The sequence below is a fragment of the Xyrauchen texanus genome, chromosome 9 (assembly GCF_025860055.1).
Source record: "Xyrauchen texanus isolate HMW12.3.18 chromosome 9, RBS_HiC_50CHRs, whole genome shotgun sequence".
NCBI lineage: Eukaryota > Metazoa > Chordata > Actinopteri > Cypriniformes > Catostomidae > Xyrauchen > Xyrauchen texanus.
In genome coordinates, this window is record NC_068284.1 from 42,338,197 (window position 1) to 42,358,194 (window position 19,998).

Genomic DNA, 19,998 nt, shown 5'->3' on the forward strand with positions numbered 1-19,998 from the left:
CCACTGAGGTGCCTTGATACAGCACTCTGGGAACAGCCTATTTGTTCAGAAATTTCTTTCTGTGTCTTACCCTCTTGCTTGAGGGTGTCAATGATGGCCTTCTGGACAGCAGTCAGGTCGGGAGTCTTACCCATGATTGCGGTTTTGAGTAATGAAACAGGCTGGGAGTTTTTAAAAGCCTCAGGAATCTTTTGCAGGTGTTTAGAGTTAATTAGTTGATTCAGATGATTAGGTTAATAGCTTGTTTAGAGAGCCTTTTCATGATATGCTAATTTTTTGAGATAGGAATTTTGGGTTTTCATGAGCTGTATGCCAAAATCATCAGTATTAAAACAATAAAAGACCTGAAATATTTCAGTTGGTGTGCAATGAATCTAAAATATATGACAGTTTAATTTTTATCATTACATTATGGAAAATAATGAACTTTATCACAATATGCTAATTTTTTGAGAAGGACCTGTATGTCAGTTCTCTTCAGTTATTTAAACACTGTGGTCTTCAGCAGTTCTGAACCTGTTTTGTATTTATTTTTATAATTTATTTTTATATTTGTTAAACTAAATGTAATTATAGATTAAGATGTCGTTCTGCTTTTTTTACGCAACCTCTGCTTTGGCAATATTGTATTGTTTACATTCATGCCAATAAAGCCCCATTGAATTGACAGACAGACAGATAGATAGATAGATAGATAGATAGATAGATAGATAGATAGACAGACAGACAGACAGACAGACAGACAGACAGACAGACAGACATGTTGGTGGATGATGGATGGATGGCTGGCAGACAGACAGACAGACAGATAGATAGACAGATAGAAACGATCTCATGCCTGAGGGCTGGTCAGCGCAGGTCAATTATTCGGCGAGATGGCACATATTCTAAGAATTTCAGGATGATAGCAGAAGCAGAGAATGATTCATGCCAAAGACATGTGAGTTGATCTGATTCTTGGAAATGTTTGAGCTTGCTTAAGAAAAAGAAAAGATGTATGTATAAAGGCAGGATATGTATCAGAGTGCAGCACAACAAACATCAAAAGATATCATGATAGCTCCAACACAAACAAGCAAACACTTTATTTCATGGAGAACTGCAATACTGTCGGTGCCTACGGTTTTATTGCCTTTCGTTGTTGCACATTGCTACAATAGTCAGAATTGCACAATTAATGCATGTTACCCAGGCTGCATCGTCTTCAGTTCACAATAAACATGCGCAATCACATGTGTCAAAGTCGCATTGCCAAATTTTTAAGCCAAGGATTATAACTGTAAAATAATTGGGCTACCTGCTATAAAAGCATGTTTTTCTTTTTTAATTTTGTGTTCATTTATGCAAGCATATTATCAATATATACTTCTAAGTACGTATACAGTATTTTTATGTCCGTTACTTAAATCTCTTACTTTACATATGTGTCATCAGGGCTGCCTGCAGGATTTCATCTGTGGATATGCAGAGAAACCTGGCCAAGTAAAGATGTGTATCCTTTCTGTCTAGGGGTGTCTGGGTCATGCACTGATGGGACAAATTATTTTGCAAAAAGACAGCTTTGAGAGAAGCACATATTTCTTCAGTATGTGTATTGACATTCATTTAACTATTTGCTACAAAGCAGTTCTAAAATACTGCTTTGTAACACATCACTAGTTGAAGTTTCTCAAAGTTCCCTCTCAAAAATGTGCCTTTTGTTTCAGTTGACTGTAGATAGATATCCACTTCATCCAGCACTCTGTTTGTTCTCTGTGTTCTAAATTATCCCAGGGCTGTTTTACTGTTTTCACAGTACTGGTACCTCTAGTTTTATTCAAATGGAATTATTTTTAAGTATACGGCCTATTATAACACTTCTCTATAGTCACTTGTTTCCCAGCAAGACCTAAATCCATTGTGTGCTACTTAACATATATATTTCTGTGCAGCACAAAAGATGTTTGGCAGACTGTCAGTCTAAAGGCCCCAATATACTTCCAGAGAAGTTCTCCAGCATTCTTCATTCAGTCAGGGGTAAAAAGAAGTTCTAAACATCTGAGCAAGAGTATACTGTTTGTGAACATTCAGACACCTGCCACACCGTTGTTGGAGGAGCATTTGAATATGAGGACGCTATATGTAAAACCTTAAAAAATTATCAATGACTTAATGCCTCATTCTATGAGTAGAATTCACATGAGGCCAGTAAAAGAAGCTGTTTTAACCACTCGATGAGAAGTTAAATAATATACTGTATATGTGTCACAATTCACTGTTATCTGCCCTGTGTTTCTCCCTTGTCATCTGTCCTGGACTACACTTCCCATAATTCCCTGCTCTCTTCACTGCCAGCTTCATTGTTCTCACCTGTGTTTCATTTAATCATTATCCTTTGTGTATTTAAGCCCTGTTGTTTGTTCTTTCGTGGTCAGTAGTTAAATGTAATGTATGTTCTTGAATGTGTTCCTACCCATGCCCTTTGTGGATGTTTCTCTTGTTTATATTTTGGTTTTCCCATCGTGGATGTTTTATTTGTTCCCTGTGTTGTTTTGTTTCACCGAATTACCCTGTTCATCTTTTGTTTTCCTGTTAAAACTGCATCTAGATAGTCACTCCTCATATGCTTCATTACAGAACAACTGACCACAAATGAACAAACAACAGGGCATAAATACACAAAGGATAACGATTAAATGAAACACAGGTGAGAACAATGAAGCTGGCAGGGCAGGGAATTATGGGAAGTGTAGTCCAGGACAGATGACAAGGGAGAAACACAAGGCAGACAACAGTGCATCGTGACATAGAACAATGAAGCTGGCAGTGAAGAGGGCAGGGAATTATGGGAAGTGTAGTTCGGGACAGATGACAAGGGAGAAACACAGGGCAGACAACAGTGAATCGTGACAATATGCAGTAGAAAATGTGTAATTTGTCTTGTTTACGAACTGAATCTGCAAACCATATAATATACGGCCATAATATGCGCTGATTACACTCTGTTGTTATAATTTATTGAGATATAAAAATCACATGACATGGTCTTGAAAAATGCCTCTTTGCGAACAATCGTACAGATGTTGATAAATTTGCACCAGCTCACTAATAACTCACGCCGATGTGTTTATATTGAATACTGACTGAAAAGTTGTAGGTGGAGGTTCAGGTCAGGTCACACCTACTAATGACATGGACCAATGGCAGCAAGAAGGTGTTTAGCAGCCAAATTTTCCTAAAAGTTCACCCAGGCGAACTGTTAAGCCTGATTTATACTATGGAAGAAGTCTCGGTTATGTATGTAACCTCGGTTCCCTGAGATGAAGGGAATGAGACATTGCGTCAGGAAGCTGGTGGTTGGTAAAAATAAGATTTTTATATTTTATTTTGTGTGATACAAAAGTACTGATTTAACTAGATCCGTAAAGTTTGTCGAGACAAATTATAATGTTGGGTTGACAAAACCTTGTCTTAAAGTTTTAAATCGGCTATAAATATGATATAGGGATGATCACTTCCGAATGGAACGCTGATGAGTTGAAAAGATATGGCACCAAACGCATGCATAAATGCTGTTTCACCAAATGCATGCATAAATGCTGTTTCACCAAACGCATGCATAAATGCTGTTTCACCAAACGCATGCATAAATGCTGTTTCACCAAACGCATGCATAAATGCTGTTTCACCAAACGCATGCATATATGCTTTTAGCATTATATTTTTGAATTCTTCAACATTTAAATTGTTTGAATTAAAAATATTTAATCATGTTTTATTTCCCCTTTAAACATATGCACATGAACACATTTTGTGGCCTTTTTTTTTTTTTTTTTTAGAAGACATGTTCTTTACTTTCTACATTGCACAGTTCATATACATTGTAAAGTCTAGTCTAGCTAAAATATAGTGAACTGATTGAATGAACTGAAGGACACGTCACAGGCAATAGATGAAATTAGTCACACCGCAGGAAACCACACTTCCGGGTTCTTATGAGCAGCAGATTTCAATGGTGGAAATAGGCAGTATTTAATCTTTTAAGCTTTATAGAGTGTAATAATATCTGTTAATGTTATTATAAAGGAATATCTATGGTTTATAGTGAAGAAACTATGTGGGGTTTTTTTTGGAATGTCATCAAAACAAGTTTAAACTTGGTTCAATGAGCCTGTGTGATACTGTTGGACATGTAACAGGTTGATGAATACACATTTTCACACGGTTAACACTTCTAAAGCCTAAGAATTTGTGTACTTAGAAATAAAACTACCATCAGACATACAATATGTGTCTTAACTGCTTAATTATTAGCCCACGTTTAATAAATAATCATATTTAACTTCAATTTTACTTGAAAACTTTTGATCTGGGGTAAATTTAAAGAAGTCCTAATCTCCAATAATCTGTGGAAATTTTGGACAGTTTCAGCACAATTTGAGCGCAGCATCCATAGATAGCAGTTCTTGTCTGGGCTACCAAAAGATCCAGGAAGTGGCTGGGTTGAGCGTTTGTTTGTAAACAGTAACTTCATCTATACAGAGATGGTAACCCATCGTTAAAAGGTTGATTCAGGTTATTCTCGTAAACTGACATACATGTTGAAAATTACATGAGAAAGTCTGCAATTAGCATTTCATAACTACCCTCAGGCATGTTCCACCCACCTGTAACTCTCAAGCATCCATGAAATATTCTGTCACTGCAGATGTGAGCCTCTATAATCACAAAGGGGATATTTCTGCCTCTTAAAGCAACATAACTGGTTCTATGTATGAGGTGTGATGGCGAGCCCAGACTGGAACCACTTTTACCACTTTTACTATTATGGTTGCTGTTGTAAAGAAACCTAAAATAATAACAGAACAGAGGAATGTCTCAAGTGTAAGTCTACTTCTACAGTTTAAAAACAGTTGTGTCATGAAAGGAATCTGTTTCTATGAAGAGTACAAAAACGCCCCTTTTAAACAAGTCTGATCAAGTTTCTGAGTCTGTCTGTATAATACTGTAGATTGGTTGGATTCAAGGAAAACTAAACATTCAAGATTAGGAGTGGTGCTGAAGTGTAACAGATTTAAATGTGAATTCCATCAAACAGAATTGTAAAAATAAGGTTTAAACCGTTACAAAAACAACACCATACTGCATGTGCAGGCCCAGGTGGAATCTGCACATGCAGAATTCAGCAGAAAGCTGTCAAAGCATGTTTCACTGTCCTGTTTATCCATGTGTTTGTCAGATGGTTGGAACCTGACACGCTACATTTTCTTAAAATTCCTCTTTGTATGTGCTAAACTCCAACTTCCTATATTGAATTACAATATACAAAAACAACACTGAAGAACTCACAATGACAATGTATTTATTTGTATGTTTATTCAGTCATTTAGAGTAAGTCATTGACTTGGTTTGCTTTTATCAATATCTGTTTACTTTGCAGTTTTATTTTGCAATGTTTGTTTGTGCTGTGCATGTAGTGTATTTGTGTAGGTCTTCTCCTTATGTAGCTATGATATTCTGTATTAAATGACCATGGAAACAATCTCTGTGATTTAGAGTGTGTTGTGAAAGACCACCTTCTGAAAGCAGTTAAAAGAGAGTATGTGAAGCCTGTGACTCATACATTTGACCAAAAACACACCAAAGCATGAGTGTTATCATGTATGTATGTGGCTCTGAGTCTGTGTGTATAATACTGTAGATTGATTGGATTCAAGGAGAACTAAACATTCAAGACTGGGAGTGGCGCTGAAGGGTATACCTTTACAAAAACAGCACAATTCTGCAAAGCCAAGTGGCAGGCCCAGGTGGAATCTGCACATGCAGAATTCAGCAGAAAGCTGTCAAAACCTGTCATTCATAAAAGTTATCTGTATTCCTCATCGCTTGCTTGTTTGTTTATTTAATATTTTGATTCATTTCTTGAGAGCATAGTGCTCTCAGGTCCATTTAATACATTTTACAATGTTTAAACCTCTTCCGCAGAATTCCGCACATCAGTGCAGGAAATGCAGAAAAAAGACAATTGGTCACCGTTGTAATTGCTTTGGACTTCTAAAGATGTGGGTGGAGTCACAGCACAACTTTGATAGCGGGTGTTGATGACTGAAGTCATTTGTCTGTATTTTCACTGTATTATTACCAGTAACATCCCGGGAACAATGTAGTGTTTTATCATTTTCAGAGGAATGTACACAATTAAGCAGTACGTGGTTAGTGAGGGTTTTTGCTATCTTTGTGGACTGGAAATGTCTGAGAATATCCCCAAAAGAATAGAAAAATCAAATCAAACTACATTATGGTGGTGAAAACATGAGGAAATGTTCATAAAGGGACTAAATTTCCCTTCATGCATGTCTAAAAAAGTCTTTAGTTTTGTTTTAGGGATTTTAAATTATATATTTTTCAAGGTTGTGTGTGTGTGTGTGTGTGTGTGTGTGTGTGTGTGTGTGTGTGTGTGTGTGTGTGTGTGTGTGTGTGTGTGTATGGAAGGGTCAGAAATTAAGGGGGTCTCGACTCTCGGGGCACAAATGCCATCAAAAGTGACAAAAACGGCCCCAAAAATCTAAATGTGGGGGCAAAAAAAAGCCCCTCCAATGAATTTATTTGTTTATTTTTTGTAATACCTGATGTAGTCCTTAATATTTTGTATAGTCCTATTTATATATATTTTTTCACATATAATATGAGTTGACATTGATTCCATTTAACAGGTAAGAGGTAATCAATTCTCTATCTTGAGAATCTGTATTGAAGTATTTGACATAAACAAATGAGACACAGTTTATTTTGTATATGGTTAGAAATAAAATGCCCTTATAAAGATAACAAAAATGCCCCTCAAAATCAAATCCAGGTGGCAAATATTGCCCCTTAATGTAAAAGTTAAATTGTGACACTGGTGTGTATATATACAGTAAGTTTAGCATGGAAAGTGCTTACTGCATATTCAGAAATAGTACAAAATCCTGTGAAATTCTGTAAAGCAATACATCTGCCTATAAATTTTCAGCCCTTTTTTTTTGGCTCAGTTGCAACAGAAATGCATTGTTGCATTGTTACAGAAATCTTTCACGCCCTCTTTTTCCTTTTGGTTGATTGTTAATTCATTTATTAAATAAACAATTTTTCAGTGAGTAGATAAATTAGTTTATATTGAGTAAATAAAATTTCCAACTTGAAATGACACACGTATGTGTGTGTGCACATTCAAATAGTATTATGTATTATTGGTAGAAAACTGGAACTAAAAGACAGATAAAAACAACATTCTTTGGAGCAATGGAGCAACACGGAACAAGTGTGTACTGGCTTACACATCATGAAATCTCACATGCCATAATGTTGCAAAATTTTGCAATGTTGCACCCATGTAAAAGATGGTTTCGCAATCCTTAAATGTATGGCAGTCTTATGAATAACAGAACAGTACATTCTCACATCCAGTCACACACCCACACACACCCTGACTGAGCATTCAGACCTGTGCAGTCTTGCCCCATTTAGTTTTTCATGCATTTCATTGACAATGTATATTGTCAGTCTTTGTGAGGCAGGGAACAATAGCAAAAATAGCATGCTAACACAACAATGCCACTACATTTTACAAAGTCCTCAGGAGACTTCATATTAACAAATCCCATAATGTCAAAATGTATTGTTATAATCTCACATTAATGAAAAACATTGCATTTATGAAAGGCCCTCACTAATATTCTGTAGCTTCTGAGATCAGTGTGTGACTGTGTGAGATACAGCCTACAGGCTTATGAATTGTGAATGAATAACAATCTTTATGGATGTTTCACTGTCCTGTTTATCCATGTGTTTGTCAGATGGTTGGAAACTGACACGCTACATTTTCTTAAAATTCCTCTTTGTATGTGCTAAACTCCAACTTCCTATATTGAATTACAATATACAAAAACAACACTGAAGAACTCACAATGACAATGTATTTATTTGTATGTTTATTCAGTCATTTAGAATAAGTCATTGACTTGGTTTGCTTTTATCAATATCTGTTTACTTTGCAGTTTTATTTTGCAATGTTTGTTTGTGCTGTGCATGTAGTGTATTTGTGTAGGTCTTCTCCTTATGTAGCTATGATATTCTGTATTAAATGACCATGGAAGCAATCTCTGTGATTTAGAGTGTGTTGTGAAAGACCACCTTCTGAAAGCAATTAAAAGAGAGTATGTAAAGCCTGTGACTCATACATTTGACCAAAAACACACCAAAGCATGAGTGTAATCAAACAGAAAATATGAGTCAACACTGCTGCAATATACTCTCTGATATTCTGTTTGTACTTGCATGTTGGCGCATGTGTCTGTGTAAAAGTAGATGATCCATTCACTATGCCTTGATAAGAAGGGAAGCTTATGATTGTAGCTAAACACACACTGACAACAACACTGGCATGCCACAGTAGTTTCATGAGGTAAAAAATGTATGTGTGCATGTATTTATGTACATGCTTCCATTTACTTTCAGTAATCCTGGCAAGGTCTAGAATCCAAGATTTTAATGGGTGTTGAAAGCACTAAGGGTTTTCATTCTATCATTTCCCAAACCTTTCAGCACAGAAATACAATTTTATATTCTAGGAGAGGATAAAGATAGTCACACTGACAGATAAGTTAGCCTATATGCTGAGGTTTTTTAATATTTAATGTTCATTTTTAAAGCGATTAATGTTATTATTATAATGCGATTAATCCTGTTTATTCTTTTTTGCACTGTCATATGTTGTATGTAATGGTCGTTTCTATTATTAGTATTATTGATTATTAAATTGCACTATAATAAACCTGCATGTTCTGGTATTATGATGAACTTATGAAGAACTATTTTCTTTTTCTCTACTTTTTCGACATTTACCATTCTGCTGTAGCTTGCATTAGTAAATCTTTTGTGGTTTTCTGTTGAAATTTGGTATTCAAACCGAACATTTGTATGAATTTGAAAGTAGCTTTGGATAAAAGCTATTCAAGTAATGTTGTTTAAGCACTTGCATTCATTAAAATGTATATTTTGCATTTGAATTGTCATGGCAACAAAGCCACAGTTACGTTGCATTTTTATTTACAACATGAGCTATTTCTGCTCGACATACGTGGAAGTATTGAAAGTACTTCCGCTAAAATAAGGCAGGGGGTACGTTTATATACCACCCCAGAAATAGCGCCAACTCTAAATAACCAATCATCACACAGAGAGACAAAACGACAACCAATCACAAAACAGAGCGACAGAACCACAAATTTGGTGGAGCTGAAGTGGGGGGCGGGTCATTACACCGCGCCTCTGATTTGTCCGCTCGGGGAAGCTGACAGTTGAGCTGATGACGTCCCCGCATGTGTTTAGTTTGTTTTGAAATGACAAGTTTGCTGCGGCCCGCGGGGCTGTTTGTGTTGGCCGTTTGTGCAGAACGCGCTCTTTATCTAGAGCTCCGCAAAAGACAAACAGTTGCCGTACAGCCGTGCATGAAGAGACGGCGGGAAATCGCTTTTGCCAGCATTTCCAGCGGTATTGACAGATCAGCGCGTGGGTGGGATATGGACGTTATTCCCATGTGTAGTATTTTCCAGGAGCTGCAAAGTGTCCTTGATACAGGATACCTATCCGCATTACCATCTTTAGAGGAATACTGGCAACAGGTAGGCTTCTACAAACCACCTGTTTTACCAAGTTTAAGGACTCTTCACAAAATCGTATTTAGGAGAAAAGAGTGAAGCTGTAAAATAAAGGGAATAAAGCAAATAAATAGCATATGACATGGCTTACGTTATTAAAAGAAAATTATTAATTCATTAATATTTGCTTTTTCCCCTTTCTTTTTACGTATCCTATTCAAAATAAAGTTATTTTATGTATCTGTCTCGCTTGTCATGTATAAGTGCGCAACATTTTGTTGCATTTACAGCTGGGAATTATTTACTCTATTGCGCATGTCAAAAGCTATCTGAATAAAAAATTATGAAATCTTGCTTGTTCCGCATTAATTCCCCCCTTATTTGAAGAAGCTTTATTAGGATGGTTAAACGGTTTATATTGCAAAAAAAAACAAACTAACAAATCATAAACCTTAAATATTTGTACAATAAATGGTGTATTGACTATGTTAATACATTGTATATAGCCTTATAAAGATATCCGTTTAAATGGAATTTATCTTAACCCATAATGTTGTGTTCCGGTCATTTTGATGACTTTTTTTTTCTTACAATTTTTAATTTTGTATTATTTTAACTTAATCCAAAATGGAATCTGGACCATTTTCTTAAAAAAGTTTGGTTTTCTTTCACTTTGTTACACTTGTGTTCCCAGTCACTGGAAGACTTCAAAATACAGAAATATTAAGTGTTCAGGAGCATCCCAATCCTTTATATGAGCACATATGTGGATGTGTGTTTGCACACAATGTCCTCTGACATGTAGACACACACACTCTGACATGTAGACACACACACACACACACACACACACACACATTGTGTGTTGAGTGCCCTTTTGTGCATCATCTATCCATGTGCATGTGGGCACATTGAGAATACCGGTAAAGGTGTTTACATGCCACGTAAAATTGCATAATGGGCAAAAATCTACCTTGTCGACCAGTTTATTCATACACGTTGTCGGCTTAAAAGCATAATCGGTGTAAGAACATGCATGTAAACTCACTTCTTATTTGTCAGCAAATTAAAAAGCATTAATTAATAATTGGTTGGATCAGCTATATGCATTGTAAAGTCCAGATTCTAAGCTTTAAAATTACACCTATTGTTTATTTTTTCAGCTCAAGCAAGTGGTTATTAATTTATTATGTAATTATTATAGTGTTGTTTTTTTCCCACGGGGAGTGCCCCCAACTAGCCTGGGATGAGCTCAGTTCAATGAATCCTTCTATCAATAAAAATATATATTTTTTTAAATATGTTAAAAAAAGGAGTAATAATTACCAAAACTTTTATTTTGACAGTTAGATAAAGTTGATCAAATGATCTAATGCAATATCTTTTGATAATATATGCTATATGAGAGATTTATAAACAATCTTAGTGGGCCGGCCATATTTTGACTGGGAACACAAATTGTGTTAGGACAAAACGAACACAACACAAGGGTTAAACATCACATTCTTACAAATCCATTTGACTTTCTTTCTTATGTGGAACACAAAAAAGGAGATGTTAAACAATATCTCCAAGGTGCTATTGTTGAATGGGATGGATGCTGTCGAGTTCCAAAAAGGACAAAAATATAGTAGTACCATAAAGCACCATAGTACATACGATCCAAGCGCTATATTCCAAGTCTTCTTGAGACATGTAATAACTTTACATTGTTATTCACGAGTAATCTTCTTGTCTCAAATACCTCATTTGCACTTCAGCATATTTAAATTTGATGTGACTATTGATTATGACCCAACAACCAATGCTGGAAACTTGGACTACAGTGCATGAGTTTTATTGAATACGTTTATTTGGAGCTTTAAAGAGTCCATTTTACTTTTATGTGTTCCTCAATTAGAGAAAGTCATTTGGTTTTTGAAGAACAAGTAAGGGTGAGTAAATGACTCAATTTTCTAACTATTACTAGGTATGGTATACTTGTATGCTCTGCTTGCAAAGTGGCTATTGTGTCCCACTGATTGCCCTTCTCTTATAGACATGTCTTGAGCTTGAGCGCTATCTGCAGAATGAGCCCTATGTCTCTGCAGCTGATCTGAGATCAGTGTGCGAGTCCGACGATCTGTGGAACCAGTTTCTGCGTTGCTGTGGGACAGCTGGAGCGAGTTCACCCCGGCAGGAAGCCTCCATCCCCAAACATGAGGGAATCCTCAGGACCCCACCTCCAGTGGCACTCGGAGAATGTTTGTCAGTCACCAGCAGTGAGATATCAGACAGCTGCGAGAAGATCAAACCATCTGCTAATGTGCACACACACCCACTGGGTCCCCGCATATCTGAGCAGGAACATGTAATAACACACACGCCCCTGCCGCCGTCCTGTTCTCCACTCTCTGCCAAGGAGATCACAAACAGAGCAGCACTATCTCTTATAGATGGATTTGTTGCAGGGGTCAGTACAGATGCTGAGAGGACGGGACAGGGAGAGGTCAAAGGTGAGGGATCACCTGAAGGACGAAAGAGGGCTCATCGCTGTAATTTTAACGGGTGTAGGAAGGTGTACACCAAGAGCTCCCACCTCAAAGCACACCAACGCACACACACCGGTAAGCAATTTGTGTGTGTATATATAGCCCTACCTGTATTTTGACTACATGTTGCCACAACAGTTTCTCAGCTCTAGGAAACACAACAGCTCTTATTCTGAGAAATTTGCAAACAAACAGCTTTGAATGTCACTCCAAAAAACTCTGCCTTCAAAGTACTTTTAACAAAGCATTTAATGACTAATGAAACCCTTCTCAAAATCATAACAGACTAAGTATTTGCAGAACTTGAGCATTTCCCCTTTCCAAGTTTCAGTACATACTCACACTAGAGATGGGGGGGGGGGGGTCTGCATTTAAAAGTATTGCAATATTTTACCTCATAAAACTTTATCTGTATTCTAAAGTCAAGAATACATTTTTTAAGTTAAATTATTTTTTACAGAACTGTAAAAAAATATGACTACAACTAAGAGCAAGTGTGTGAAAGGAAGAAACATGCTGAAGAATTACATCAACAAACTGTCAGTTAAGCTAATAAAATAAGCCTATAGTTTGTTTAATTTATAAGGATGTGTGTACAGATTACAGATAAACTTTTATATCGGTTTTACCATTTCATTATCACCGTTAGTTGCTTTAAAGCAAATATCAACCATGGTAGTTGCTGGTAGTTTTCTGCATCTGGAATTGTATTAATTTGTTATTGTATTAATTAATCTCTTATTGCCTCTGTGTGTGCTCATCACAGTTAGGAAAGACTTAAAGGTGCAATCAGTAATTTTTTCCTGATTAAAAAAAGTTTAACTCCTAAAGACTTGAATTGTAATTTGACAATATATGTAGGAAATCATGACCACTCACATTTAAATGAAGACTCCAGTCATATTATAAAATTATCAACATTATAAAAGCTGTTTTATTTTACATGGAGAGTGTCCGCACATGGGCGCTGCCATGTTAGAATCACATGACCAGCCGAACACTATTTCCATCCTGATATTTGACACTTTCACTCATTGATTAAAGTAGTCATGGCTGATTGTGAATACAAAATTTCTTCTACAATTGCATCTGAAACTGAAAGCTATTGATTTTAAATAATGCTGCATCCAAGCTGCTAGGTGTCAGTGTAAGTCCATGATAATACAAAGACAAAAGTTATCGAGTGCACCTTTAAGAAAAAAATATTAACATGCAAAAATCTATTTAAAAATTAAATTTTAAAATCAAATAATATTTCACAAGTTTAGTTATTGGTATCAGAAAATCCACTATCGGTGACCTCTAGCACAGATATTTTATTTACAGATAATTCGTACAACTACACTGCAAGGTGTTTTGTCTAATTATAAACATGATTGAACCAAGGTATGCAATTCCCTCACACTGTTGTTTTATTGATACTGACGTGCCTATTATTACTATGTTTATGATTAAGTAAAGCTGGAATTTGAGTATTTGTCACTCAAATCACCAAAATCCAATGAAGATTAAATATACATTATATAGATCACAATATATCCCAGTTTTGAATTACAACAGAATAAAAATAATAAATCGAAATTATTATATAATATAATATTGCCAGGTCCCTGCTGATTCCCACTGTTTATAGTTTGAATACTTGCATGCAGAGGCGGCTGTGTACTTTTTCTGTGGAGGCAAATGTTTGAAGAATGTAAATGTGGTTTGGCAACTCCCTACATTCTTGAAATGCACATTCTTCAAGATGCTGTCATATACTCTGTGAACATGGATTTTTTTTGTGTGTTAACCCTTTTCACCACACTGTTCATCTTACATGTAATCCATACAACAAAGCAAACCAGACTGCAAAGAATGTATGTTGCATTGAAAAAAACAACTTATGTCAGCTTACATCGCATAAGTGACATGATAAATGTGACATCATAAAGAGCACAAATTACATCAAAGAACATCCATTTTCTGGCCATTTATATATAATAAAATGTGTTAAAATATGCTTTGCCGCTTAAACTCTGGTGCTTTTTTTGCACTCAAATTTAAACGCTCACCATTCATATATACTGTTGTTATGTATACCCTGTCTTGTTTCACGGTTGCCCTCTTGTTTCCCATTTTGTCACTTTTGCATTTTTTAGTTTTCACTTTAGTCCCGTATGTAACTCCATAGTCCCCTTGTTAGCGTTCGTGTCTTCTGTCATTGTTTTCACCTGCCCTCATTAGTTTGCCTTTTCGCTTCCGTTAATCACCTTGTTATCTTTGAGTTCCGTTCGTTCATTGGCCCCTTTTTCCCATGTTTATGTATTTATACCCTGTTTCTTTGTTCAGTCCTTGTCTATCGTTGTTTGATGTCAGCCTGGTGTGTGTTTCCTTCCCGAGTCCTCTGTTTGTTTACATCGTGTTTAGTTAACAGTTTTATGTTTCTTTTCCCCATCGTGGGTTGTTCCTTTGTGTTTACCTGTTCATTTAATAAAGTTCAAACTGCGTTTGGATCCGCATCTCCTCGTCTGCCTCGTTGCTCAAGCGTTACAACTGTAGAAAATGAAGAAAAAAAACTATTATTCATAAATAATATTGTACAAGTTTATAATCTAATGATAAACAGAATTTGTTTTTTGAAGAAAATAAAATGTTGCCCTAACTTTGTAAACATGTAATTCAATAACAAAATTGCAAATTATTTAGAAAACTGCCTAAGGTTAGAGTAGAGATTACGTTTTTTGGATACTTGGGGCTTACAGCAGCAATGATTGGTGCATAAAAGAGACGTTTGTATTTTATGACTTACAGAAATCATATTTCACTTTGCGATTCTTTTGAAAATCTTTCGAACAGTGGTATTAGGGCAACCTTAGAATGAGAGCTTTCATTTGATATATGACTTGACCAGTTAGTTGCTATATGAAAAACCTTTATTTTCATATAAATATTTCTACCCTATAACCACTAGGGGGCACAAATTTTCAACTCAAATGATTTGAGGACTTATTTTGTTGTTTTCTGTAACATAAATGCAGAAGTGATGGTTATCTCTGAATTTTTCAGATTCTAAGCTTTCAAATGATTCCTCATATGCCTGACTTATGTATATTATGTATGCTTTAACATATCGAGTGTAAACTTTTTCTGTGATATAGTGCCCCTTTTGAACCCACCGGTGGGTCGATAGAGTTTAAGGGGTTAAAGATGGGCTTTCAATTTCCATGAGAATCTTAGGCGCTTTCTGCACAGTTTTGCGCAGCTTTTGGAAATAAGACATTCAACGTTGAATAGTAAGTATACATAACCGGTCCTACTCGACCCACTCTAAGCGGGATTTGAACCGGCGTCTCTGGCATGGGAGACGGTCGCACTAATGAAGAAGCTAAAGGCTACAGCCCCTAGCGTCAGTCACCATTGCACCTCTTGAGGCTAGGGGAGTGAGGTTTACACAGTGCACAGCTACCTACCAGCTGGCTATCATTACATATAGTTATGTTTTTGTTTCAGGTGAGAAACCGTACAGTTGTTCGTGGGATGGCTGTGAGTGGCGCTTTGCTCGAAGTGATGAATTGACAAGGCATTTCAGAAAACACACCGGATCAAAACCCTTTAAATGCAGCCACTGTGACAGGTCAGTGTTTGAGTGTGTATCTAAAAAAAACAGTGGAAAATGTGATTTCGAAGAGTTGTCATTCTTTATATAATCAGTCTTTTCTTTTCAGATGCTTCTCTCGTTCCGATCATCTGGCCCTGCACATGAAACGACACATCTGAACGTGATGAGTGAGGGATCGAAAGAATGAAAGAATGCAGAATGAGCCACATTGTGAAGTCAAGCTGTATCTGTGGCAGAAAGTGAAAGCCAAGAAAGAGAGAAATTGAATGAAAAAACCCTGGGAGAGGACAACAATGAAGTGTGTGTGTGTGTGTGTGTGTGTGTGTGTGTGTGTGTGTGTGTGTGTGTGTGTGTGTGTGTGTGTGTGTGTGTGTGTGTGTGTGTGTGTGTACGTGTGTGTGTACTTAGCTATAGTTTTGGGAAGAATTTGTGCCCAAAAGTAAGCTAAATCGGACAAAACCTACTTCCCTTTGGGGACATTTTCATACATCCGCATTTGGAAAATTGACCCATACGTAAATAAAATAACTATTTTAAAAATTCTAATAATGTGCAGTTGTAGCTTGGCGCTAGCAATGCCAAGATCATGGGTTTGATTCCCAGGAACACACAAAATTAAAAATGTATACCTTGAACGCTTTGGATAAAATCGTCTGCCAAAATGCATAAATGTAATAATGCAAAAAGTTTTCTGTTAGGGTTAGTTTATAGTAATTATAGTAATTATAGCTTTATATAAAACTGGTAGAAGTCTATGGTTTGTCCCATTTGTGTGTGTGTGTGTGTGTTTGTGTGTACGCGCGTTAAGTTGGTAAGTGTGTGGAGTGGACTTTAGAGTGATAATGTTGCACATTTTGCACCCTTTTAACGTGCATACTCTATAATCTGGTGCTAAAAGTAAAACATGCCTGTGCTAGCTGTATGTTGCAGGCTCATTAAATTGCTAGTACAAAGTTTTAAAGGAATAATTCACCCAAAAATGTCATCATTTACTCACCCTCATGCCATCCCAGATGTGTATGACTTTCTTTCTTCTGCTGAACACAAATGCAGGTTTTTTTGAAGACTATTTCAGCTCTGTAGGTCCATACAAGGCAAATGTGTACTAAAACTTCAAAGCTCCATAAAGCATAAATAGGCAGCATAAAAGTAATCCTTACGACACCCTCCTATGCATATTCATGACAGAGTTGTTCTTTTGCGTTTTTTGGCGATTTGCGTTCTACATTAAAATAAAGAGTAAACATAAAGATTAAAAAAGGACTTAAATATGAATCTGTTTCTCACCAACACCTATCATATCGCTTCTTAAGACATGGATTTAACCACTGGAGTTGTATGTATTATTTTATGCTGCCTTTTATATGCTTTTTGGACCTTCAGATTTCTGGCCACCATTCACTTACAGGACTTACAAAGCTGAGATATTCTTCTAAAAATCTTAATTTGTGTTCTGCAGAAGTAATAAAGTCATGCACATCTGGGATGGCATGAGGTGTGAAAATGATGAGTACATTTTCATTTTTGGATGAACTAAGATTCTTAAGATTATTTATAACCAAATGTACGATTTGGTTGCAAAACCTTGGTTACTAACATTTTATAAGTAAGCTATTAAGCTACAATTTATATTCAAGTTTCTAGATTCTAGAACATTAATTCCATTGTAGAAGCAAGGTGTTCCATTGGGTACAAAGTTTGCTCACCACACAACTTATGTTTTTGTAGAATTATACTTAGAAAAATTACATTACATTTTTTTTTTTAATGTAGTAGAAAAGAATAGATAAAAAACAGACAGATACACCCAGAGAGAATGAGTGAGAATGTGTGTGGTTCGACAGAAGAATTCCTTTGCCGTTTTTGTCGTGCAGGAGTGTTATTCTATTTGCCAAAGAGTTTGTGGGTATTCAAACCCAACAAAAGTGTGTGTTTGTAATGGACTTAGTGGTATAGCTTCTCTATACCATGTGTATTCTCAAAAACATATTTTGTTACAAAGTTTTTATAAACCCTTAAAGCTAAAGTAACACTCTGCTTTATCATGCAGAGGAAATTATGTTATATAGAGCAGCTATATGTTTGTGTAGTTTTGTGAGAATACATATTTGAGATTAATGAAATTGTTGAAATGTATTAAGTTTACCGGCTGGTTTCCAACTCGGCCTGCTTTATTTAGCCGTTACATTAGTCATAGGCTTCATTAATGGCTTATTGACTATATAATGCTTGACTCAAGAGAAGTGTCTCTTTGCTAATATTACTGTTGATAAAAAAACTTTTTTAACCACTAAAGCTTAGTAACTAAGGGCAAGCTAGTTAACTTTAAAATTTTATTATTTTGTGTTTTTGTTTTTTAATTAGAGCTTCTCTTCTTTCCATTTTGATTGACATTTCTGTTGACTGCATTTGTGCCTTAAAATCTTAGACTTGGTCTACAACAAGAATCCTTTGTCGAGGATCTTTTCGTCAAAATAAGGTTCAGTCTCGACCTAGAAACATTTGTTAAATTAGTTTAAAAATTAAACTGAAAAATCTGACGTTCAATGAATAGTGTCATAAAGACTGAAATGACTGTATGGTGTTTTAGAATAGTGATTACCTAAAAAGAGGAACTGGATTCCATTGCACATAAACGACTGGATTGGCTACTGTGTAGTATTCTGTAGTTGTGCGATTTTAAAAGTGCACAAATGAGTTACTGCACGCTCGGATTGACATCACGTTGGCAGGCAGTTTAGATGAAGCCATGGCATTTGTTCAGATGTCTGCACACAGTTGAAAAGCCCTGCAGTTGTTACACAGACGAGGTTGTTCACTCAGGGACTCTGAATATGAACTATCTCTCTGAAAGCTGTTATTGTTAAACAAGAGTTAACTGAGAATGTTGTATTATATCTTTAGGGGGATTTTGAAATTCATTCCAATATCATCCTTTCAAAAATATTTTATGTACACAAAGAAGTATTTTTATGGACTAAACAAATATTTTATATAGATATATTTTTTTTTTCCATGCTGTTTGGATAACAAAAATGTAACCAAAAAAATTTACTTATATATCTAACTATTCCTGTTACAAATTATTTTCTTCACCATCTCAAAGTCTGAAACTTTCGTATCATGTCATCCCCTTCATCAAACCTCTATACTTCTAAAAGGCCTATGTAAAATGTATATTAAAAATGTTACTTTTATTCAAATATTTTGTTTGTTCTTTTCTTTGTTAAAGCAGATATATCATTCTAAAATATATTGCATTTTTTGTATTTTATCTTTGTAATTGCATTTTATTTCCGAGTAATAATGAACAGCTTTTTATAAAACTTTACACGCTGTTTTGGTTTCTTATATATATGATGTGCAACGTGCAGCCTTACAGACCAAAAGTGTTGCAGATGTCACACATCAAAGATTAAAGGGTATACTGTCTCAGAGAAAACCATAAAGATCCACTGGAGGACTGTGTATAACCAATAAACAAAGACATGTCTGGAATGTGGCGTTTTGGACAAAATGCACTTTTTCATAATTTTGTGTTATGCGTGTTCATGATTTGTTTTACAGACTTTTACCTCTATTTGAACTGAAAATGGACCGTAGTGAGATGAACAGCCTACTTCAAGGACCCAACAAAAATACACAAACACATTTTAATAGTAGGCAGGGATGCGGTTTGGTGTCTGTATCATTTCTGTGTGTGCTGACAGAGTTGGGTTAGAGTTAAGCCAATGAACTATGTTCCTATTACTAATTATAATACATAGAATTATTTATTGAGCGTCTTTAATCGTTAAAGCTAATGTGTATGTGTGTGTGTACAGTCTATATATATATATATATATATTATTTGTATTTTTTTAACCCTTCCATTATCGTAAGAAACTGAACCCTTTGGGTAATTTTTGACAGGTATTGAAACCCATAAAAAATGCGTAAGTTCTTGATTAGTGTTCAATAGCATGAAACAAAAATCTGTTTTAATGTGGTCCCAAAGTGTATAGCTATGTTAGGGGTACAATATTAATGGACTAACATAATTTGAAATTAAATTAAAAAATTAATAAACACTTGGCAAACATTGGCTAAGTCTCAATTTACATTTATTTGAATCACTCTTTGCATTTTATAACATCTCAGCTATAACAATTTCTGATACATTCTGCTTTTAGAGAATCAGCAGTGTACATTTTAAAATTTGTAAGTTACAATATTAGTACATGACTATTTTTCAAAATAATTTCTATTG

At 35.6% G+C, this 19,998-nt stretch overlaps 1 protein-coding gene across 1 annotated transcript; it reads left to right on the forward strand.

Annotated features, from left to right (window-relative positions):
* The first annotated feature begins 9,337 nt into the window (after positions 1 to 9,337).
* klf6b (Kruppel-like factor 6b) lies at positions 9,338 to 19,757 on the forward strand. The gene is made up of 4 exons (XM_052133352.1): positions 9,338 to 9,641; positions 11,656 to 12,223; positions 15,641 to 15,764; positions 15,856 to 19,757. The coding sequence occupies exons 1-4, from the start codon at positions 9,339 to 9,341 to the stop codon at positions 15,905 to 15,907; spliced, it is 1,047 nt and encodes a 348-aa protein (XP_051989312.1). The 5' UTR covers position 9,338; the 3' UTR covers positions 15,908 to 19,757.
* Positions 19,758 to 19,998: the final 241 nt, after the last annotated feature.